Here is a 24,271-nt window from a genome sequence, read left to right as displayed (position 1 = left end):
GCAAAATAGCAACGGAGCATCCAATACTTGAACATTTAATGTCTTCACAAATTATCCACAGGATTTAATGGAACAGAAATATGGGGGGGGGGGGGCACATAGAGGTTGTTGGTGTCCATTTGCCACCAGCTCAGGTTACTCATGCCGCTGCAGGTTGGAGGAAAGACAAAGTCAAGGCTCAGAAGGCAGAGAGTCTCATTCCCACAGTTTCTCCTGCAGCGTTCCTCAATGTTTGTGTTTGTTTTACATTTAAAAATGAGAGACCATCATCATTTGCTCCGTTCCTGCACTCACAGATGATTCTGACTGTCACTACTAAACACACAATCACTGGTTCAGAGCGGGAGGAAGTGAAGTGGGGGTTGGAGTGGGTGTGATGGATATCTTTGTGTGATGAGTACGCAGAGATGAAAAACTGTAGGGGATCTTCTTCTTCTTCCAGCTTCTCCCTGTCTCTCGGTCTCATTCTGTCACTGTCATTCATTTGATCAGGAGAAAGTGGATGAGAGTTACACAGGGTGTAAAATGTGTCTCCTGAAAGCAAACGAGTGTCTGGTCTGCAGCCCATCTGCGCTTTTCAAACAAGGAATGTCTACTTTTGTTATTTTTTATTGCTGTAATTTATGACTGACCGTCACACGTCATATATCACAAATGAGTGTGTGTGTGCCCGTTCACTTTCTAGCTCTGTGTCTCCTAAGTGGTATGAAGTCAGTCTGCAGCCAAAGATCATACGGGCCGGTGTCTGGGTCTCTTGCCCATCCTCATAAATTCAAGTGCACATGTTCCATCAGGCCCAATCCGTTCAGACCACACACACACACATACACACACACACACACACACACACACACACAGGTCCCTGGTAGGGATTTCCCTTAGGCCATGCTTGCCCACAGCAGCAGGACACTTTAATGTTGTCACATTTTAATGATGTCACTCGCACTGACCTTTGGCTCGCACCAATCCCACGCCTCAGTGGGCCTGTGGGCGGTTACATTGACTCTGTGTATGCGTGTACTTTACGTGTACAAAGTTCACGAGTAAAGCTGTGCTGGGTCATCCACAGTCGGGTGTGAAATTTCCAGGTCTTCTCAGCCTGAAAGCAACGTTTCTGGAGGCATCATTGTTGTCTAGATGAAAGAAAAGTACATTACAGTCTGATTTGCATTCATCGGCTGCATGTAGATGAGACGTCGCTAATGGTGATAGGATGGATGGTTTGTGTCTCACTGCAGTTGTGTGTATCAGTGTGTGCTGAGTCAATGGGCTGTTACACTCCAACAACATGGGCCTCAGTTAATTTTCTATAATCTACACCATGGATGTTTCTATTATGGATGAAATTGTCAAATAGCAGGACACCACTGTGTGTGTAAAAATGTAAATAGCTTCCTTGCTGTGAGGCAGGACCTATCCTAATGTCTGCTTTGGTATTGATTTCTGGTCCTTTACAATTTAGCCACCGGAACAATGACCTAAAGATCTATTGGTAGGACATGTAATCCCTTCTTCCTTCTCTCCCCTACCCCCTCTTTCTCTCATTCTCTCTCTCCGCTGTGCTGCTTATATGTCCGTTTGATGCGAGTACAAGCTTGTGTGTGATGTGACCCCTCTAGCCCCAGTGAATACTGATGCAGTCCCGTAACAGAGAGCTCACAGCCTTTATTGCAGCTGCTGATGAGAGCGGAGCAGCGCCTGGTTGCCTGTGCCAAGGCAAACGGCCTGGGGCCACACTTTAGGACCCTGTCATAAAAGACTTAGCCCACCATACCCCCAGGTCCCATCCATTATTCACTATGAAACACTCAAAAGCGCCGAACCCCACCTCGGCACATAGCGCAAGAAAGATAATGTCTATATGTGTGTGTGGGGGTGGCTGGTGCTTAATGGCAAGCTGTGAAGTTGGGGCGAGTCACACTCCTTATTCAGCAGCTGCTTTCATCCACTGATTAGCTTCTTATTAAGTCTGCAGCTCCATGAAAATTTAATGAGAATTTATTAAAGAATACCCGTGGTGTTGCTACTGTAGGATGATATTGAAATATCCTATTTCTCACTGGCTTCCCGGTCAGTAAATTTGAGGTGCTGCTGTGATAAATTTACTTTATCTGAGTTATTCGCTGCACTGCTAGCCTGAAGGCTAAGCAGTGTTTGACCTTTCTGGACTTTATAATGGGATACATTTGTAAGTTTTGATAGCTAATTCCTGAGTCCTGTCGCGGACGCGGCGTCACTCTGAATCTTTCATGTTTTTGGTGATAAGGTCACTGTAGATACAGAATTTTGGTCTGTACAGCAGCCATCCAATCTTTGATTCACTACCAGCCTTGAAAACAGGAAGATGAAAGGGATTGCACCAAAGCAACACAGATAGACAGATAGAGAGGGAGAGACAGCTTTTGTTTTGTTGGTGGATTATAATTCTATGCACCCCCGCTTTCCCACCATCCCCCTCCTACATCTTCAATTTCTAAGAGAATACCAAATAACAAGCATTTGAAATGATCCCTCTTGGTATTCATCTCGCTGCGCGCAAGAATCGATCGCTGATTTCACCGCTTTTTCACCACTTCTTGTTGTTTCGCCCTATCCTGTCCTGTGTTGTGTCTATAGTCAGATGTGTGCCACGCCGATGTGTTAATGAAGTGTGAGAAGTGAAGCAGTAACACGTCTCGCCCATTTCACCCTCAACTCCCTGGAGTGTGGGGCTACAGGAAAGCAAGCACACACACACACACACACACACACACACACACACACACACACACACACACACACACACAAATATGCACGCACAAAAGAGAAAGAGCCCACATACACATTCTGACAAAACACACATGCACACATTGCGTCTCATTCTCAAAGGGCTGATCCTGGAGAAACCAGGTTAATTAGCTTGTTCACTCCAGATCTTACAAAGAGTCATGCTCTTCAGATGAAGAGAGCTGCATTGTGCTCTGTTGCTTTGTGTGCAGCTAATAAAGCCTAATAAACCCTTAATCATATGGCAGAGTATCAGACCAGTAGGTAGCAGGGTTTGTTCAAAAATTTGATTTTGATCTCCATTGTTGCTGGTGTGAAATGAAGCCGTTATCAGCTGCGTTTTCAGCACAGAAACGGTGAATCCAAAAAAGGTGCTCGCATCTTTATGAACAGAATTTGTGATACATACAGGTGTGTGTTCATGCCCCTGAAAAGAAAGTACAGATCGGAACATATTGTTGATTCATCGCAGAAGGAACAAGAGCGGTGAGTAAAAGAGAGTGCGAGAACGGACCTGAATAATCCCCCCGGCCTGATCCTTTGACGCAGGCAGCTCAGCAGAAGTGCTGTAATCCTCTCCTCTCCACGTCCAGCACTAACAAAGCATTTACACGACACCATGTTTCTCATGTCCCTCCCCTTTACCTGGAATTACTGCACATAACTTACGCAACTAATTTCCATTCAGTCTCTCCATATTGAATCTGTCTGTCTTACACAACTCTCCAGTGCCACAGGATCAAGCCTCAGTTTGTTTGTGTTTTTGTTTTTTCACCCCTGACAGGATTATACGTTGTCTAGAGGTTAGCAGGGTGTTCCTATTTTGGTCTTTGCTTGTGTCTATGCTGATGAGACTCACTGTACAATCTTTTATTGACCTACTTAGAGCAACAAACCTCCCTCCCCAGACTCTTCCCCCCCTCATTTCTTTTAGCGGCCGTATCTGTTATGCGTGATAGATGTTGCATGCTTGGACGTCTATAAATACATTCAATATCCTGCCCTCCCTTTGTTTCTGGCTCCTCGTGCACGGTTTCATTCCAGAATCAATGCATATCTATGTTTCCATCCAATTGGTTTGAGTCCCGATTCTATATTGCATGCTGAAGGGGGGTTATTGAGGTTCAGCTTGGTGAATAAAACAGATAAGAGCCTGTTTTATTTCCGTCGTACATACAGAGTTACACACACACACGCATCACAGCAGCAGGCCAACCAGGCTTGTTTGTGTTATTACTGGTGATGGATGTGTGTTATCTCCAGCGTCCCTCTGATGCATCAAGAAGCGCTGACCTGTCTGTGTCAGACCTGGCTGGCCACAGGATTTATGGGCTTCATCTGGTTATGGTCTGCTGATGAAGCTGTGTGTGTGTGTGTGTGTGTGTGTGTGTGTGTGTGTGTGTGTGTAAGTACACATTTGATCAGCCAAATCACCAGCCAGTTCAGCAAGTTCAGTCCACCTTGAACTTGATGCTCACGTAATAAAAATCTGATCTGATGCAAGCAGAAATCATCGCAGAGACCCCGCCAACCTGCGCCTCCTGCTGCTAATCAATTTGCTCCCTATAATGTGTGAAAAAAAGTGTATGTTGGCATTCAAACAAGTCAGATTGGCTGAGGTCGAATAGATTGCCTCGTTGTCTGGTTTGAATACATTTGCATGTGGGAAAACTCATTTAGGGAAGCATTCCATCATGTTAGCCGGAGTTTCAGCCTCACTGGCTCTCCCCAATTCTTCATTCAGTGAAATGATTGAAGGACGTATCCGTGTGTAAACTCGTTAAATGGCATCCATCAATTACTGTTTCCCCTCAGTGATTTAATGTGCTGATGATAAGGGAAGGAGAGAGGAGAGAGGGAGTGGGGGAGACTGGAAAAAAGGGGAGTATGAAGGACAAAAAGAGAGAGAGAGAGAAATGCTTTGATTTCAAGAAATCTGCCCACTAAGCCGATTCCATTCGATTCCCACCAGTGGCTTTGGCCTGATGGTGACACTATTGTTCGTGCGTGTGTATGTGCGTGTGTGTGCTGGGGGAGATGTTGCACTACACGTCTCGCAGATGCATGAGGTCAATACATGCAGGTATATAAAGAGAGATAACTTCAGCGTTCTGTTTTGCGCGCGTGTGCACTTGCAAGGACTCTATTGTCTGAAGTTGTCTGCTGCATTAAACTGCACACACTCCCCCAGAAGCAGGTTTTCACTTTATTGCAGCACTCTCTCTGTCTGCTGAATTACAGCTAGCATCAGCAACTAAGTCTGAGAGCTATTGGCACACACACACATATACACCCCCGACTGCCGCTAGAGATGGAAACGGTCTCCATAGCAACATTCCCCTCTCCTGTTCAGCACTCCGCCAGTAGCAGGTCCACAGAGGGCGTGGGGGGTACAAAACAGCTATCTCTCTATCTCTCTCTGTCTCATATTATTGTAACTGTTAAACAGAGGGCTAGCTACTGCAGTGTGTGTGTGTGTGTGAGACAGACATTATGCCATGCCTTTTTAGCCCGGGGCTGTGTAATAATTACAGTCACCATTAGCCTTTCCTAAATCCAGGCAGCTGCATGTCTTTGAGGAGGAGAGGGAAAGCTACCTTAAGGCTAGGTGGCTGTTATTTACTTTTTGGTGAAAGTGTAGCTATGCAGAGACACACTGAGTAATGTCTGTGATGGTGTATAAATGGAGCAATTATATTTTCTGGTATCTCTGCTGGTATATTTTTGTTATCCTGTTGACACACTGCATAGATTGTAAGTTGAAAAGGTATGCCACATATACATATATCAGTTGCATGAAGTGAACGGTTTAAAGGTTTATGAATGTGTTTTTTAATGAAAGAGCAGGAGAGTGATTGAGCAGCACGGGGTCTTGCAGCCAGGGGGAGAGAGGTGAATGGCATTATTAGTGCAGCGGCGGTGTCCTCTAAAAAGCAGGAGTGCAATTAAATGACACAGATTGGCTCACTTCAATCAGACGAGGGCCTGAATTAGTTGATATCATGCAGTGACTCATCCACTGGCGTCTCCTAACCCATATTTCACCAAACTAGGGTATCTGTGCCGGGGAGTCCTCTGAGGGTTTGTCACGAGATTTCCCTTCCTTTCCCCTGGCATGTTTTCTAGAAGTCACTGACAGGTTCTTTCTTTTTGTCTGACTGATACCTTGACAGCTTTGTGCACGTCCACACTGACATTTTCTCCCCCTCTCTGCTCTGCTTCCTGTGTTGCAGCTGACATTATCTCAACGGTGGAGTTTAACTCATCAGGGGAGCTGTTGGCCACCGGAGATAAAGGAGGCAGAGTGGTTGTCTTCCAGAGGGAGCAGGAGGTAGGAAATGCCAACAATGCAACACTAATTATGCTGCCCTTCTGCTGAAAGGATGTGACAGCCTTGAAACATTAAAGTTGGATTGTTTGCTTTTAGGTAACTCGCACATAAAGTTGTATTAACAGCAAAAATCATTGGTAAAATAAGCTTTTATAAATAGAGAAGCAAGGTTTAAAACCAATAAGATTTATTCTGAATTCCACTTAAGGTGCCATGGTGTCCAGTGATAACAAATATTACATGCTGATTTACATGTGTAAATTATGTACAGATGTTGCAAAGTAGATCTAGAATTTTACATTTCATGTAATGGAGCAGCCATACATGTAGCATCATGGAACTAAATGTTGATTCATTGTAAATGTGCCATAGCTGCAATGGAGTGCTAGAAGAAGCAAATACATTTTTTAAATTTTGTCGAACAGTGTGGAAACAAGACTAATTGGAAGAGTGTGCAGCCAGCACAGAGCTGCTTTGAGCTAAATGCTAATCAGCATGTTAATAGGCTCACGGGGACAATGCTAACATGCTGGTGTTTAGCAGGTGTAATGTTTATGTTCACCATCCTAGTTTAGCATGTTATCATGCTAACATATGCTAAATAGCACTAAGCATGGTAAAAACCAAAGTAATGGATACATTAAAATTTTGGAACTTGGCACTCGAGGTAAAATCAAGTGATCACCAAAGCAGTTAGGATTCATCATCTGGGCAAATCTATTTTCGAGATATTTCAGTCTGTACCGTCGAATCGACAGGCCGGCATTGCCATGTCTCTCAGCTAGCATGGCTAAAAATGTCTTATCTAACTTTGAAGCTACTTAAGGAAACATTTAAGGAGAACAAAATGTACATTCACACCAGCAAAGATTTTTTTCTCAAACGTACCAATACTTAATCTCCCTGCGTTAACAGCAAATGGGTCTCTCACTATGTTTCTTCTCCTCTCCGTCTCTTGCAGAGTAAGAGCCAGCCCCAACGTCGAGGGGAGTACAATGTTTACAGCACATTCCAGAGCCACGAGCCGGAGTTTGACTACCTGAAGAGTTTGGAGATTGAGGAGAAGATCAACAAGATCAAATGGCTTCCTCAGCAGAATGCCGCCTACTTCCTGCTCTCTACCAACGGTCAGTCATTTAGCTAAGGCGACCCTGTTGCTGTTGGAGTGGCAACCCCCCTGCCAAAATCTGTCATAAGAATGTGTTAGTCAATAACAGCTTCAAGTAAAGGTGTGATTTAATCCTCACTTTGCCGAATGGTCAGATATACAACTGATGTAAAAGAAGATGTTATTAATATCACATGAAAATGTCTCTGACTATTTGTGTGAATATATTGGTGTTTCGCTTGACTGAGCAAGTGCCACCAGCAGACAGACACGTTTCATATTGAGAACGTCATGCATGGCTGCCACAGCAGGAGCACACAAACACACACGCACATATCAAACCATGTGCCACCACAGTGTACGGCCACCACACAACATACATACATGCATGCTAGTTCAAACAGACACACACATCAGCAGCGAGACGTCTTGCAGATTGCGGGCTTCATGCATGGCTGCTACAGAAGTGCTAGCGGTGGCTGGAGCAGATGGTGGAGTGTCCTGTGGAGATGGCCTCGCTGCTCTGACACCAATATTCACAGCGGAAATTAAAAGTGAAAAAAAAAAAAGGCAGCAACCTGACTGCTGCCGCCATCCCCTTCACTAGACCGAGAAGATGACATGTAACTGGTGTTTATGTGATGCAGAATTGAAAAGCGCCCAGATGGCTTTTTTCAGGGGGAGCGTATACTTCAGCAGGGAAATTTAGTCAACTTGTAGATTGATATCAGTGGCATCAGAATGTACACAGGAGCCGGCATTTATCATTCTCGCTGGCTCCTGCCCAGCCATGTGCCAGATTGGCTGCCCAACCCCCCGCATCCATCTTGATATCTTAGAGTCAGTATAGGAAGCCTTGATCTAACTGTATTTTGTGTGACATATCCATCCCAGACAAGACAGTGAAGCTGTGGAAGATCAGTGAGAGAGACAAGCGTCCGGAGGGCTACAACCTGAAGGATGAGGATGGACGGATCAGAAACCCATCGACCATCACCTCGCTACGGGTAAGCGATCTATCAGGTCTAACACCACCCAAAATGTCACATGGAGTAGGTAAACGGCTCTGTGTCTTGATCTTGCTGCTGTGTTAAAATCCTTCTAGCAGGTTATGATCTGAGGACAGGGAACAATTCAGAAAATTCCAGATAAATCAACAAAAACAAAACATTTAACAACTACAGCCTCAGGGTCCTTTCAGGCCTATTTTAGAGATAGAGGAGGAATACTATGGAAGCTTACAGGACTGCATGTAGAATGTGTTCATTTCCTATAGATGTGGAATATGTCAACTTACTCGATTTCCATAAATATTTAGTAAAAGTGGACAAAAATCCCTAAAGTACACTATGACCTATAGTACTGTAAAAGACATTATAGTCCCAGTGCTACTATTAAATTAAAGACAGATATTTTTAGTTATTTTTTTGTTTGATATCTTAAAATAGGGAATAGGGGAACAGCTAGCCTCACCCCACCAAAGGTAACAAAATCTGCCTTCCAACACCTCTAAAGCTCACAAACAAACTTTTCTAATTCATACACTTACAAAATAGATGTAATGTGCTAATTAGAGAGCTTTAGAGGTGCTGGTAGTTGAATTTTGTTACTTTTGGAGAGAGCCAGGCTAGTTTCTCTTTGCTTCCAGTCGTTATGCTAAGCCAAGCTAGTCAACTACTGGATGTAGCTTTACATAGACAAATATGAGAATGATATCAATCTTCTTATCTAACTCTTGGCAAGAAAGAAAATAAGCATATTTCCAAAAATGACAAACTATTCCTTTAAAGGAAATTCAGCCAAAGGCACCAAAGTTTTCAATGGACCTGTCTTTCTAGAAAGCCATGTTGGTAGTAGACTTTTTCACAGCACATTAATGATGGCTCCGCTCTATTCAAGTGTCCCAGTAATCCATGACAATGTGACAGTGAACCAGCATGCACAATACCAGGAGCCTGAAATTGAAGCAGCTGACATGTCCAAATGTTTTCTGTAACAAAGGTCTATCCTCAGCTTGCACATCGAGTGGTCTGAGGTCTGAATAAGTACAGCCCAGATAAGCTGATTAAATCAAAATTTAGCGTTCAGTCATTATGCTGTGATAGCCTTTAATCCTGCATAAACTTCTTAGCAACACATACTGTCCGTACTGTCGAAGTTGATACAGTTGTCCCTTTTTAATACACCTGCTGAATATATGCTCACTTTCTATACTCATAAATGACTGTTTGGACAATTTTTAACTTGCCAGAAGAAAGTGAGAATGAGTGATCGATATGTGCACTGAGGTGAAGATTGTGAAGGGATCATCCTCTTTGTTTCTCTCCCCTCCTCTCCCTCATTTTTTGTCACTCCACTGACTAATTTTCACACAAAGCAGGCAGGCACATAGGACAGTGTGCGTGTGTGTGTGTCTGCCATAGTAGATTAGTGCTGTGTTCAGCGTGTCTGTCCCTCTTTGTCTGGCTGGCCAGGGGATCATAGCAACCTGGAGGACAGGCCGGGACTGTGGCAATCCTGTTTAGAGGCTGTGAAATATGCGCAGGGGGAGGAAGCCGAGGAGGCGAGGGATTCATTCCAAAATATAGCCAAAAAAATTAACTATAAATACTCTTTATTGGATCATTCCAGGTCCTTAAAACACAATTTTATTACTTTTTGCGTGATATGTGATTGCAATGTGCTGCTTTATAAGAGGAAGCTGCTTTAAAAGTCTGATTCCGAGAGTATTTGTTCATCTTTAAAGCAGAAATATCTCAATTTAAAATAATCTGTTTTACGTACTATAATGTAAGACATCTAATAGATCATTTCAAGCAAGCGGAACAGTGTAGCTGTCAATGTTGGGGTTATGGGTTAATACGGTCCATGTCTTCTTGGACAGCCAGTGAAAGACATGGAAATGAAGTGACACCCATGGAGATACAGCAGCCTGCTGGGCTGCCATGTCTCTCTGTCAGTGCCAGCAACGGACGAGAGAAAAAGGGAAGAAGCAGTCGATTTGTTCTCCTCCCTCCCTCCCCTCCCTTCTCTCTTTGTCTGGTTTTTATCTGGCCAACGGGGGGCTGCATGCAGACTGGTGCTGGGCTTCTTTGAAGCCTGAGCAGTACTATGCAACTGTGTGCGTGTGCGTGTGTGTGTGTGTGAGCTGCTCTTAATTCTGCAGAGTTCAGTTATCATTCCTCAGCAGGGCCTAGCGATGCCCCTGGGCCATCTCTCTTTCCACCTCCTGTGCTTCCTCTCTCTTCTCACTTTCTCTCACACACATACAAAAGAACAGAAGCAACTTCTTCAGCACTTGCATGACATAGAGAGAGAGAGAGAGAGAGAGAGAGAGAGAGAGAGAGAGAGCGAGCATGATCACCAGTCTGATTGAACCAGCTTATCAAACAGCCCTGGAGCCCCTCAGTCGCTGTCTCTGTTTCATTAAGATTTGTGGAGTAAATGTCACATGAATCCCTGGAGTCATCTCGTTGTGGTTCACAGACACACACACACACATGCAGCATATTCATGCACACAAGCACTCATGTTCATGCACATTCACACATACACAGATAACATATCTAAGAAGGCCTCTGGTAAACCAGCATCAAAGTGCAAAAAATATTGAATCAGTGTTACAAAAAAAACCCAAATCCTTCAAGCCTTCATCTTTTATTTGCATATTTTTCTGTGTTTCTCTTTGTCCGCTCAGTAACTGACCTGTCTTCACCAATAGGTGCCGGTGCTTCAGCCCATGGACTTAATGGTTGAGGCCACAGCCAGGCGTGTGTTCAGCAACGCCCACACCTACCACATCAACTCCATCTCTGTCAACTCCGACCTTCAGACGTTCATCTCCACTGACGACCTCAGGGTGAACCTGTGGAACCTGGAGATCACTGATCGCAGCTTCAGTATCCTCTAACTTGTGTCTTTTCCCTGTTTAGGAGCTATGTTCGTTTGCTTAAAAATGTGAAAAAATAGAAATGTGTCACTTTTTTCCCCAGAGCTAAATTCAAGACCACGAAATGTCCCTAGTAGTTGTAGTTGTTCCTTAGTACCTGTCTCTCAGACATTGTGGACATCAAGCCAGCCAACATGGAGGAGCTGACGGAGGTGATCACCTCAGCAGAGTTTCATCCCCAGCAGTGTCACACCTTTGCCTACAGCAGCAGCAAGGGCTCAATACGCCTGTGTGACATGAGACAGGCCGCGCTCTGCGACAAACACTGCAAATGTGAGTACCAGCAGATTGCATCATGGGAAAAATGATAAAGAAAGAAGCCAGAACATCTAATAATATTTTTCTTTCATGTGAGGCCTTTTATTTTATTATGTTAATTGTTATTTTTGTTCTGTGGTATTTTGTGGTCATTGTGTTTATTGGTTAAAGGTGGGGTAAGCGATCCTGGAGAAATACAATACCATGACAAATACCATGATATAGAGCAAACAACAACATAGCAGTAATGTAACTGTTGGCTAAGTTCTGGGTTAGCAAACTGAGAAATAGTTGCTGCTGTGAAGCTAACATGCAGAGAGGACAAGGCAGTTCCAGAGCCAGCACACCAGCTCCAGACAGCGAAACTCTGCTGCTATAGCTAACATCACAACAACAACATATTTTGGCCAATTAGTAAGTAAGCTGAATGTCTGTGGGCAAGTAAATTAATGTTACCTTACAGATCGTGGCTGGAATGGCCGGAAGAGTGTCATGTGGCTCAGTCCGATCAACTTTGCTTGTTTCCCATTTACAGAGCCAGGGCTGTGTATAAACGCTGGATTTATTTTCAGCGCACACACAGAACGGACAGCTTGCTGACCGTGAGGAGATATTCACTGAATCAGACAAAAAGATGTGCATTGGTTTAGAATTATCCCGCACCACCAAAAATGCTGTAAAACTCAACCATATTCACAATTTCTTTATTAATTTAATTGTAATATATTCTGTAAATTTGATGTCCCTGCTCTATCATCTAAATGTTGCTTCAAAGCCTTTACTCTAGTAAGCTTCTGCATAAAAATGTCATTGCAAGGATTAATAGTTACCTAGATAGTAATGTATTGATTTGAATTGAAATACTGAATCTTTATTTTATTATTATTAATTCTTTTTTACCTTTAAAACAGTCAAATTTAGATATTGAGCATAAAAAATTTTTAATGTGTAAATACATTTTATGACAACAACAGAATGATGGAACTGGGCAAACAGAAAGACATATATACACAAAACATGGTAGCATCGTGGTCGCAAATCCATACTCAGTGTTCAGCTCCACCAGCAGTGACATGCGGCTTTCCCCCTGCTCAATATGCCATGATTGATAACCCATCAATAATTCTCCCCGTGTGTTTCAAACAATGAATGGCCTTCTCTTAAGCTTAACATCACGTGTGTACACTTTTGTCGAATACACTGAATACATTGACATTTTGGTTGGGAAATCAATGGCTTAAGAGAAATCGCATTAGTCCCTCATGGACACACCTAGTTGTTCAATAATGTCAGTCATTTCCTCAGACATATTGATTTGTTCACTGGACCGTGCGCTAACACAGCCTGTTGAATTTCACATGAGCATTCATTGGAGGGCTAAATAAGCAGGAATATTTGGATTTTGGAGTACATTTTAATTTGAGGTATTCACAGCTGCCCTCTGATTGTTTCACATTGACATGTAGGTGCCATTACTTGACAGGTGCTTGCAGTCCACACACACACACTCACACTCACAGTGCAGGCAGGTGCTCTGGGTAGCCTCAGGACTGGTCTTTTAATACCGACCTACTGTCTCACTGTGTGAACGCGTATGGCTCAGAGCGATGAATAATTCCCTCTCTCCCACACATAACAAACACACGCGCACGCACACACACACACACACAAACACTCACAAACACACACACAGACTATTTACTGAACCTTACATAAACAACGCAAACACACAATTATACTGTATCCCCTGCCATACCTGTAAATCTGGGAGGCTGCTGTTATCAGTCAGCATTAGAATGAGGATGGATGGATGGAGGGATAGGGGAGGATTGCCAAAGCGCTGAGCCCCAGCATAGACAGAGGGGGACCAAACAGCCCCCATGCTGACTCCCCAGGGACCCTATTATACACCAGGAGGGAGGGAGGGAGATCAGGGACACACACACACATGCATATATACATGCAGAAATTGCACACACCAACTTAGAAATAAACTCTCATTCACCGACACACACACACACAAATCCAGCGGGGCTCAAATGGGCCCAGCACTTTGACATTGATTTGTTTTTCTTACCCCTTCCTCATCCCCTCATTTTTTCATCTCTCACGCCGCATCCCTTGTTAGACTCCCCATTGACACATCACAGATCTGCTCTCCAGGCCTCAGCTGAGGAGGAGGGAGGGGAGGGGTGGGGAGAGAGGAGGGGAGGGGAGAGGGGAGGGGGCAAATGGGTGGGGGCATATTTGGAGAGATGGGGAGGAAGAGAGGAGGAGGAACAGTAACTTGACAGCTAACGATGGAATGCCTGGCTCTTATCCCCAGCGTGCTGGCCTGCACACAGATCAGCAGCTGCCAGAATCAATATGAATCATAACCAATATTTACCCAGCATGCTGACCCACGACTATCTCCCTAAACACACAGAGAAATAATACTGTGAAGAGATGCAACTGCTGCAGCAAAGCCCCCGCATCCAGGCATTGTTGTGGCTGTTATTGTTCGCTAATAATGGCTCCCACCACCCGAAACAAAATCTGCTTTGTGTTTTCTCGCTGCGAATGATTAAAAGACTCGCGGGAGGAAAAACATTTCTTTTAAGCAGCAACCTCCCACAGTGTAAAATGTGTTTGCTCCGTCAGAAGATAACTGCTTTTTGTTTTTTTCTCACGCAGACTTTGAGGAGCCAGAGGATCCCTCCACTCGCTCTTTTTTCTCTGAAATCATCTCATCCATCTCTGACGTGAAGTTCAGCCACAGCGGGCGCTACCTGATGACAAGGGACTACCTCACTGTAAAGGTGTGGGACCTTCAAATGGAGAACAAACCACTAGAGACATACCAGGTAAGCTTCCGTCATGCCTTTATGTGCCCGTAGAACAATCTTCAGCTGGTGAAGTTAACAAATAACAGTTAGGCCGAGATCAAATCAAAATGTATTGATTTCAGACTAATCACTCAACATAATCCTGTTTCACAGTCACCCTACCAATCTGTAACCGTGTCATCTTTACCCCAGGAGGGCTTATTGAGCCGACTGTCCGTAAAAAGACAGATAGTGGACCAAACCTCCCACTGTGTGGTCATCGGGGTCAGATCCACACTGAACAGGGGAAGCCATCTTAGGGCAGGTCGTGATTGATAAGGCTATCAGCTGGGCTCAAGGGATTCTCTGTCCAATTCCAGCTCCGCCTCCACCTGCTACCTAGCATCTTAGCATAGGTCACCAGGTCTGGAGGGATTACTGAAAGTAGAGCATATGGCAGTGCAGCTTATGGTTGTATGGCAATGTCACGAACTTCAGACACTGAAGAAAAGTGTCACAATCCAGCACTTAGTTCAGACATTGTTTTTATTTGTTTTTCCAGGTTCACGACTATTTACGAGGCAAACTTTGTTCTCTGTATGAGAATGACTGCATCTTTGACAAGTTTGAGTGTGTCTGGAATGGATCAGACAGGTAAGATTTACTTTTTAAACCATCCATCCTTCCACCCATTCATCCATGCACCTATCTATCTCAATAACCCTGCGCTCTTCTCTGCTCCTCTTCAGCGTCATAATGACCGGCTCCTATAACAATTTCTTCCGAATGTTCGACCGGAACACTAAACGTGACGTCACACTGGAAGCGTCCAGAGAGAACAGCAAACCCAGAGCCATTCTCAAGCCTCGCAAGGTACAGCACTGCGCATCAATACCATTGACCCGATATCTGGAAGTCTTAGCTTTAAGGCAGCTAGATTTGCTGTTTTATATTGAAGGGGTTTCTCTAGTACTGACAACTTTATAGATAAGCTACCATATTGTTATCCAGAAATTGTATATCAAAATCGTATAATATATATATAATATAAAGTGGGACTGAGAACAAGCCAGAACTGTGTGAAATCCATGTATCATACTAGTGATTACTAGCATGAATATGACAAATAAAAAGAAATTAAGTAGTTAGAGAAAGTTTGATTCATCAACATTAGATATTTCATTTGTTTTGTTCTTTTTACATATTATAGTTTATTTTCACATTAAACAGACCAGTTGGACTGGTAACGCACAAAGTGTACAAACGCCAAATTACTTGTTTTGTGCACCCATCAATATTTTTATAAGAACAGAGGGGAAGAGGTTACTCAAAGTAATGAACCCACAAAGAAATATCACCTGACTTTGCAGTTCCTCTCAGCTATACGGAGCATTGCAGCGTCTTTTAGCTCATAGTTTTGAACACTGCTTCAACCTCATTTCTAACCACAGCAGGCTGCTTTTTTAAGCAAAAAAAAAAGCTTTAATAAACTCAATGTATGCTACCTGCGCAGCAACAAATGGCAGACAGCAACTAGTTGGTGAACATAGTAAAGCATTTAACATGGCCAGAAACGTGACTCCAAATGAAAGCTAATGTTGCTCTGTGTCTCCTGAATGTGTAAATTGTCAAGTGTTCGCAATCAAATTGTCCATATCTACTTTATGAGGTAATAATATGTCAGTGATTGACATCCTGTTCTGGTGCCCCCAAGTGAGCCAAAAATAAATTAACGTCACCGAAATAAGTGTTAATTCATGCTTTACAAATTGCACCCACTCTCATATGTTAACACCTCTTCACTCCAACTGTTGTCCTCCAGGTGTGTGTTGGTGGGAAGCGACGTAAGGATGAGATCAGCGTAGACAGCCTAGACTTCAGCAAGAAGATCCTTCACACTACGTGGCACCCACATGAGAACATCATCGCTGTAGCGGCCACCAACAACCTCTACATCTTCCAAGACAAAGTCAACTAAAGGGCATACCGCCCCTGCTGACCCCTGGCCCCCCCCCCCCACATGAGGGGCTACAGGGAGAGGTAGGGTGGGAGAAAGAGAGAGATGGAGCCCTTATCTACATCCTTCTTCTCCTCTTCCTATGTCTTGTTGCTGCCGGTCTTGAATTTCGCCGCTCTGCTGAGGAAGTGCAGAGTTGTGTATCCAGTGGCTGAATTGGGGAAGTGGACAGTGTGAAATTTGGGAAGAGGGAACTTGATACAACCTGGATACAAATTGAGGAATAGGGTTCCTTGAAATCAAGAATGGACATTCAATCTCCAATTTGACTTCTAATTTAATTTATTTAGCCATGCGGACACCTGAAGAAGTGAACCCTGTGCATTTATGCAACAACAGGATTGCTGCATGAATGACATGATGTAGCAGCCCTCTGGACCCTGAAGAACGGGGCTGGATGTGGGTACACTAAACATAAAGTAGAGCACACAGACAGAAACTTAGCTTACTGATGGTGGCTCGTTGTCATGTAGCAACAGTGCCCCCTCTCTTTCAAATCTGCTCATGCTACAGTGCATGTGTTCAACCCTGCGGCCTCTAACTGGGGCAAAGTTCTGGACAGTGCAACCTGCTGCAGAATTCCTACAAAAGAGGAAGAGACTGTTAATCTCTGACTCCAGAAACTGAGAGTTTTCTCTGCCTGTGACACAACGTGGTCAATCTTTCTAGTACCAATTCTGTGTCTCCCTGGTGAGACCACTGTAGTCTGTAATGTGAATGAAGCCCTTCCAGGCTGTGTCAATGGTTTTATTTAATGCTGTTGTTTTATTAAGTCCTTCTCTCGGTCAATGAGTCTGTTTAGAAGCTGTGGTGCCTTCTTTTGGTATGTGGGGGTTTGATGTAGTGGGATCGGGAGGGGGGAGGGGACTGACTACAAGGCAGGAGTGTGAATGTTTCAAATGAAATGTTAACTTAGGAATTTTCCTTTTGTTTTATTTGTCTTTCTGTATAAACAAAAAGAAAAAAGCTCCACTGAGGCCCCAGGTGGTAAAGTGCTTTACATTATAGCACCGTCTACATGCTTGTGAGTTCAGGGCAGGACGCTGTGATGTGTACAATGTAAATGTTGCTCTTATCACATTGCTGTCAGTCTGATGTCATCGGTTTGCAAGAGACAAAGCCACATCAATAATTTTGTTGCAAAGTTCCTGTTGAAAAAAAAAATGAATCTGAATCTGAATTCCTTACTACATTTGTACAATCTTATTTGGATAGCACTGAAAATGATCTGTAGATGGTAGAACCATAAACTTTTCATGTTGAATTATTGAACTTAAACTTGAGGCATAATGCTAGCATAGCTCTTCTTGCATGCGTTGGATCTGATTCTGATGAAACAGACAGCCTGCATATAGATTAACACTTCTACAGATCATCTGAGGCACTATGCAAGTAAAATATTTGGCTTCTTCCAGAAGTAGCCAGTTTAAAAATGTTTGATTTTAGATTTCTTTCGTGCCAGTCCATGTTCCTCCTCTTGCTGAAGATGGGTAACGTGAAACAGTAGCAGGTTGTGTTTCAGCACTTGGCACTGATCAGTTTGGAGATCCTAGCTTGTCTCAGATTTGTTTTAAGAGCCACCTCCCATAAAAGGAAAGCAGTTAAAGGTCTAAATGAACTCTGTGAAATCAGGGAATTATTAAGTGTGATTCCTTAAAACAGTAATGTCTTCTAAACAACCTCCTTTGTGACACTAATTGAAACAAAAAAAACTTTTATAGCTCAGAATGTATTGAAATGCAATTAATTACCATGCAGTCTTTATGCTTACTGGACTTTCTTTGAATAAAAAAAGAATAAAGATGTGCAAGTTCAAAACCTGCTGTATTGGATCTCTGTTAATGCTGCTGACTCAAATTGGATGTACATCAAGTGATTCATTTCCTGACTATGTTTATTGCTGCTTGTGGTGTAAGGGCGCCCTCTTGTGGATGAAGAGTAAGACACGTAAAGGCAGTCTGGCTGTAGCAAAGAAGGGAGGAGTTTTCATAAACTGAACACAGATGGGGGACTTTTCAAATTACTTGCCACCCACCGTTATTGTACGTCATTTATTTCCCTTCTTCATGTTTATTCATATTATTCAAATGAACCATTGTAAGACCATATATACACATTTCAAATGAAGGTTGCTGACCCACCCTAACAGCACATACAGCAAACACAAATGGCAAAATCCATTTGAATTACTAGTGGATGCTTGCCATTACTGTTAATGTTTGTAATAAATTCTAAAATGTCTTTGCTCTAATAACACTGATTTTTATGCCAAAAGACTCTTAAGCAGTTCAAACAGTTAAGTATTAGTAGCCTAACTCTAAACTCTGCTTAGAAATCCTCACTGTAATGACGACTAATTATTTAAACAAATTAGAAATCCAATACATTCCTTGGTCCTACTGTGCACATTATGCAGAGTTATTTCTAATTGGCCCCGTGAGGCTATAAGTCTACGCACATGTTGTCAGCTGGGGACAACAGCTGTCAATCAAAAAGCATCTTTATAACCAGCTGCAGAAGCTGCATCATTGTGTCTCAGGATAAACCTGGGGACTGACAGGAGCTCCACTGTGATCATTGTTCGTCAATCAATATCTTCTCTGATGCGATTATTCTCACATTTTAGATTCAGAAAGGTAGTATTGCTGGAAATATAAAATATTTTTTAAAAGTCTTTTGAGCACCCACAACCCCTATTCTTCTCCTGGCTTTTCAAATATTTTCTTTTCATATCAGCTCGCTGTCTTTTTTGAAAAGATGGATAAGTTGAGTGGGAACAATGCGACAATGGTGAACAGCTCCATCGACAAGTGGTCATTCAATGAACGCGGCTCTTACCAACAGCTGGACCCTGGGGAGCTGAGGGTCCTGGTGCCAGCTATTCTGGCAGTCATTTGCGTCTTGGGTGCGGCTTGTAATCTCACTGCGATGGTCATTTTGTTCTCCAGCGCACATAGGGGCAAACTATCTCTCATCAACTCCCTCATCTTTAACCTGATGTTTGCTGATGGACTGGTGCTGGCGTTTACGGTGCCTTTCAAAGCTGCCTCCTACTCCAAAGCTAGCTGGAATCTGGGCTGGGTGGTCTGCAAGACGGCCAACTGGTTCCTCCACACCTGCATGGCAGCGAAGAGCTTCACAGTGGCTGTCATGGCCAAAGCGTGCTACCGTTATGTGTCCAACCCCAACAAGCAGGTGAGCATCCACCTGGGCTCCATCCTGGTGGTGTTCTTCTTCATTTGGCTGTTTGCCTGCTCTGTCACCATTCCTCACTGGCTGTTTGCTACACTGCAGAGAGAGATCCGCGGGCTGGTGTGTGTGCTGATAGTTCCTCCTGAAGCCCGGGATTTCATGTCTGTGTACATCAAAGCATACCCCCTGGGGGTTTACTGTGCACCTCTCAGCTTTGCCCTGGTGTATTTCTGGAAGGCTTACAGCCAGTGCCAGCGCCGCTCCAGTAAGAGTCAGAACCTGCGCACACAGATCAGATCCAGGAAGCTCACCTTGATGCTGTTCAGCCTGACTGTGGCCATGGCTATTCTCTGGCTCCCACAGTGGGTGGTGTGGGTTTGGGAGCGTCATATAGCAGAGAAGGAAATTGAAGGAGCTCGGCCCCTCATCTCCTCTATTCCCCTTCTTCTAACCCTCTCTGCTCAGTTGCTTACCTTCTCTCTGTCCCTGGTGAATCCTCTCATCGTCCTCTCCCTCTCCGAGGAGTTCAGAGAGGGCTACAGGGGTCTGTGGAGGCGCCTCACCCTGCGCAAACCTCCTCCAAAGCCCAAACCTGGACCTCACAACCCTACAGCTCTCCATTCGCCTTGCCCTAGACCAGAGACCTCCGGCCAGCTGCGGGGGGAGAGATGCCTTCAATCAAGCTCCAGCCAGGGTCCCAGCGGAGAGGCTCAGCCCCTGCCGGAGCAAGGAGGAGGAGGGAGGGAAGTAGACAGGGTGAGCCTCAAAGATGGGATTGTCTTGCCTGATTTGGAGCAGTTCTGGCAGGAGAGGGAGACTGGATCGCACACAGACGAAAATGATCCTGTGCCGTGGGAGCACCAGAGCGAAGAGGGGAAAAAATAACAACCACCTCCCATCCTCATCATTACAATCCTCAGGCAGCAGCAGCTTCATCGACGGACCTCAGTTGAATGGACTGCTGAGTGCTGCACCGTGAATAATTTGTATTCTGTCAACTGTGTTCATGATATTATTCAAAAGGTAAGAAGTGCCATTGGTGTGAAATATGAGTGGACTATAAATAGAGCCGTATCATCTGTATATATGATAAACATTGCATATTGTTGTATTTTTGCTGTCTTTTAATTGTTTAATAGAAGAACTAGATTATAATTATTAAAAAATGACAATAGTTGGCTGTAAATTAAAATTTGTAAATTCAATACACAGTATTAAATGACTGGTGTGCTGCAAGAAATCCTCTGGGGAAAAAATGATAAATTTAACACAGTAAATGTATTTTGCACTCGTGCAATCATTGTTATTTATGTGTAAACTCTTTTGACTATTAGTGATGTTGAAGTAGGCGTTTTTTTTATGTGACAGTGAAAAAGTCTGTTTCCTGTCCTCTTTCTGTGAGAGATTACCAGTGTTTACAATAAAGAATATTCTAAAAATGTTGCCTGTGTGTCATAAAATTGGCTTGTGGTAATAAATGATATAAAGATACATAAAGATATAGAATAGGAGCAAAATATAGAAGCACAATAGCAAAATAACTGGTTTGTGTCTATCTATCTACGTCAGTCAGAAATGTTCTTGTAAGGGGTTAAATCAATGACATACATACACAGACACACACATGTACAGTAGAGTCTTAATGAGATGGATCAGACATCAGCGGATAGTCTCCTGCTGACATCAGGTCATTAAGTATATTTTCATAAGGGCATCCATTAGAATTGCCAAGTGTTCTAATAAGAGCTTTCATCTGAACTTATTTCAGTGGACTCGCCTCTGTGGGAGTCTCAAGAAATTCTCTCTACATTCATCTGAATACATCAAAACTCCACAGTTGAAGGTATAAACAATATCTAGAAACTACGCCTGATGTAAGAGCAACCAGGCTGTGCTGAACATTGAAGCCACAGGTAAATAATCCGACTTTTCACTCTAATGAAAGACTGACATTCAAAATTTTATATGGATTTAAATGTATACTGTTGGCATAGTAAAAAGTCTGTAAAAAGTAAAAAGAGAGCACAAGAGAATTTAGGATGTATGAGTCATCCCATAGTTACCATACACCTCTTTTTGCTCCCTCCCCTCCTGTATGACATTTTCCTCTCATTAATCATTTATGTTGACCTTTTTATTGCCTGTGGCAAGTACCTCAATCAGCACAACACTTAACTATATAACGCACCGTCAGTCCCTGAGGTGGTGACCAGGCCATAAACACTGACGGCAAAAGGCTATGCTTTCATTGTTGGACTGAAATTTTAACCTTCACCCACATAGACATAAATAATTAATAGTTTTTGTACAGAAATAATACAAAAAAACAGGTAGGTGTGAACATTAGTGACAGTGGTCCCACTATCTTTAAATACACACTGTGAACACTTGAGCTGCAACGATTAGTCAATTTATCAATTCATAATCGCCTATTAAATTAACTATTTTGATAATCAATTAACTGGTTTGAGTTACAAGGCAAGGCAAAGGCAGTCCAAAAGACAAAATCCAAAATACAGGAATCCACCACCTCAGGAAGGGGAAACAGAGAACCATCCAACACTTTGAGGAACTCCTGAATCCTACTAACACGCCATCTATGGTAGAGGCACAACTGGAGGCTGATAGGGGATCATCGTCAATTTCCCTGGTGGAAGTCACTGAGGTAGTCAAACAACTCCACAGTGGCAAAGCCCAGCATTGATGAAATGCTGAAAGCTTTGGATGTGGAGGGGATGTCTTAGATGTTACGCCTCTTCCTCATTGCGTGGAAGTCTTGGACAGAGGCCATGGCGTGGCAGACCAGGGTGGTGGTTTCTCTGTTCAAGTCCCAGAGAGTGTGTGCCAATTACTCCCCTCAGCCTCCCTGGTAAAATCTACTCCAAGGCGCTGGAGAGGAGGGTTCAGCCGATAGTCGAATCTCAGATAGAAGAGGAAAAATGCGAATTTTGTCCTGGTTGTGGAATAACAGACCAGCTCTTCACTCACAAAGACTGCGGAGGGTGCCTGGGAGAACGCCCTTCCGCTCTATATTTTGGGTTTTGTGGATCTGGACAAGGCTTATAAACGGGTATTGTAGAAGGTGCTGTGGGAGTAAGGGATGAAGGGGTCCCTATTAAGGGCTATCCAAACCCCCTGTACATCCAAAGCGAAAGCTGGGTATGGATTCTTGGCAGTAAGTTGGACTCGTTCCAGGTGGAGGATGGCCTCCATCAGGGCTGTGCTTTGTCACCAATCCTGTTTGTGACATTCATAGACAGGATACTGAGGCGTAGTCAGGGTGAGGATCTCATTGCTGCTTTTTGCAGATAATGTGGTCCTGATGACCTTCAGTACTCACTGGATCGGTTCGCAGCCGAGTGTGAAGTGGCCAGAATGAGGATTAGTACCAATAAATCTAAGTACCATGGTTCTCAGCAGGAGACCAATGGAGTGGTTACTCCGGGTAGGGAATGAGTCCTTACCCCAAGCGAGGGAGTTCAAGTACCTCGGGGTCTTGTTTGCGAGTGAGGGGACACTGGAGAAGGATACTGGCCGGAGAATTGGTGCAGCGGGGGTACCCTCCTCTCCAGTGCCTTGGGGGGGTGGGGGGGTACTGCATTCGCTCAACCGCACAGTTGTGAAGAAAAGAGAGCTAAGCCAGAAGGCAAAGCTCTCGATCTACCAGTCAGTTTTCATTCACACTCTCACCTATGGTCATGAAGGCTGGGTCATAACCGAAAGAACTAGACTGCATGTTCAAGAGGGTGAAATGGGTTTTTTCAGGAGGGTCAGCAAGTCAGCTGTGAGGAACTCGGGGTAGAGCCGCTGCTCCTTTGCGTCGAAAGGAGCCAGTTTAAGTGGTTTGGGTATCTGGTCAGTATGCCCCCTAAGAACCTCCCCTGGGAGGTGTTCCAGGCACATCCAGCTGGGAGGAGGCCTTGGGGAAGACCCAGGACTAGGTGGAGAAATTATATCTACACACTGGCCAGCGAATGCCTTTGAATCCCCCACTTAGAGCTGGTTAATGTGGCTCGGGAAAGGGAGGTTTGGGGTCCCCTGCTGGAGTTGCTGCCTCCACGACCTGACTCTAAAAAAGCTGTTAAAGATGGATGGATGAACAATGCAATATGTGTGCCGATGGACATCAATCAAAATTTTGGAATTGTTTGATTTTCAAGATCTCTCTGTGGCTGCCTTGCCACCACAATCACATTTGTTTTTGTGCAGCTCATGATTTTGAGCTCATCCATTCTCTCTGTACATTACAATGTGGGACAATAGTGTGCATCATCAGTACACCTACAACAGTGTACTTAATTTTGTCACTTTCCAGTGTCAGAAAATCAGCTTGGAATTTATTTTTTAATGTTTTGACCAAAGCCGGCTAGCTAGTGAAAATGTGTCTTCACTTACTGTGCCTGATTAGACTTTTAATGCCTGGCTGACATCCTCCTCATTCTCCTGTTAGTTTGGTTGCACTAGTATGGACACAGCAACTTCCACATTTGTCATACTGGCTGTGTGTGAAATCCCTCATTAACTACTCCCTCCACCATAATAATCAACTAATAATCATCAGACAGTGAATGTAGTATTATATAGAGAGTAGCAAAATGAGATTTTGAAGACAATGATCATAATTTGGCACATCACAGACAGACGTAGTGTCAAATAACTGCAATTTACACATCTGCCAAAGGCAATGCTATGGACACTACATTTCTCATTCTATTTAGCTACATGATCCACTGTACAATGCATAAATATTACATTTAGAATGCAGAACAATTGGTCCATTTGTGGAAAGTAAACATAATTGTGCAAATAGGGACTGAGTGATTTCAGCCATTATGTACACGAT

General features: G+C 43.7%; 2 protein-coding genes across 3 annotated transcripts in view; both read left to right on the top strand.

Moving 5' to 3' along the window:
- LOC119888548 (serine/threonine-protein phosphatase 2A 55 kDa regulatory subunit B beta isoform) overlaps positions 1-18,056 on the top strand; it is a 40,698-nt gene extending 22,642 nt beyond the window's left edge. For both annotated transcript variants that reach the window (XM_038699151.1, XM_038699153.1), the window contains exons 2-10: positions 6,000-6,097; positions 7,059-7,224; positions 8,100-8,212; positions 10,927-11,104; positions 11,263-11,427; positions 14,089-14,258; positions 14,782-14,873; positions 14,969-15,092; positions 16,042-18,056. In XM_038699151.1, coding sequence (XP_038555079.1) covers positions 6,000-6,097; positions 7,059-7,224; positions 8,100-8,212; positions 10,927-11,104; positions 11,263-11,427; positions 14,089-14,258; positions 14,782-14,873; positions 14,969-15,092; positions 16,042-16,197 — 1,262 coding nt within the window. In that variant the 3' untranslated portion in view covers positions 16,198-18,056. The remainder of the gene's footprint in view (positions 1-5,999; positions 6,098-7,058; positions 7,225-8,099; positions 8,213-10,926; positions 11,105-11,262; positions 11,428-14,088; positions 14,259-14,781; positions 14,874-14,968; positions 15,093-16,041) is intronic.
- Positions 18,057-18,993: 937 nt separating this feature from the next.
- gpr151 (G protein-coupled receptor 151) lies at positions 18,994-20,635 on the top strand. The gene has a single exon (XM_038698660.1). It carries the CDS (start codon positions 18,994-18,996, stop codon positions 20,311-20,313), a length of 1,320 nt encoding a protein of 439 aa, XP_038554588.1. The 3' UTR covers positions 20,314-20,635.
- Positions 20,636-24,271: the final 3,636 nt, after the last annotated feature.

Source organism: Micropterus salmoides, unplaced genomic scaffold (genome assembly GCF_014851395.1).
Source record: "Micropterus salmoides isolate LMB-PRFRI ecotype aquatic unplaced genomic scaffold, ASM1485139v1 Ms_hic_scaffold_5, whole genome shotgun sequence".
Lineage (NCBI taxonomy): Eukaryota > Metazoa > Chordata > Actinopteri > Centrarchiformes > Centrarchidae > Micropterus > Micropterus salmoides.
This window is presented reverse-complemented; position numbering and strand designations above follow the sequence as displayed.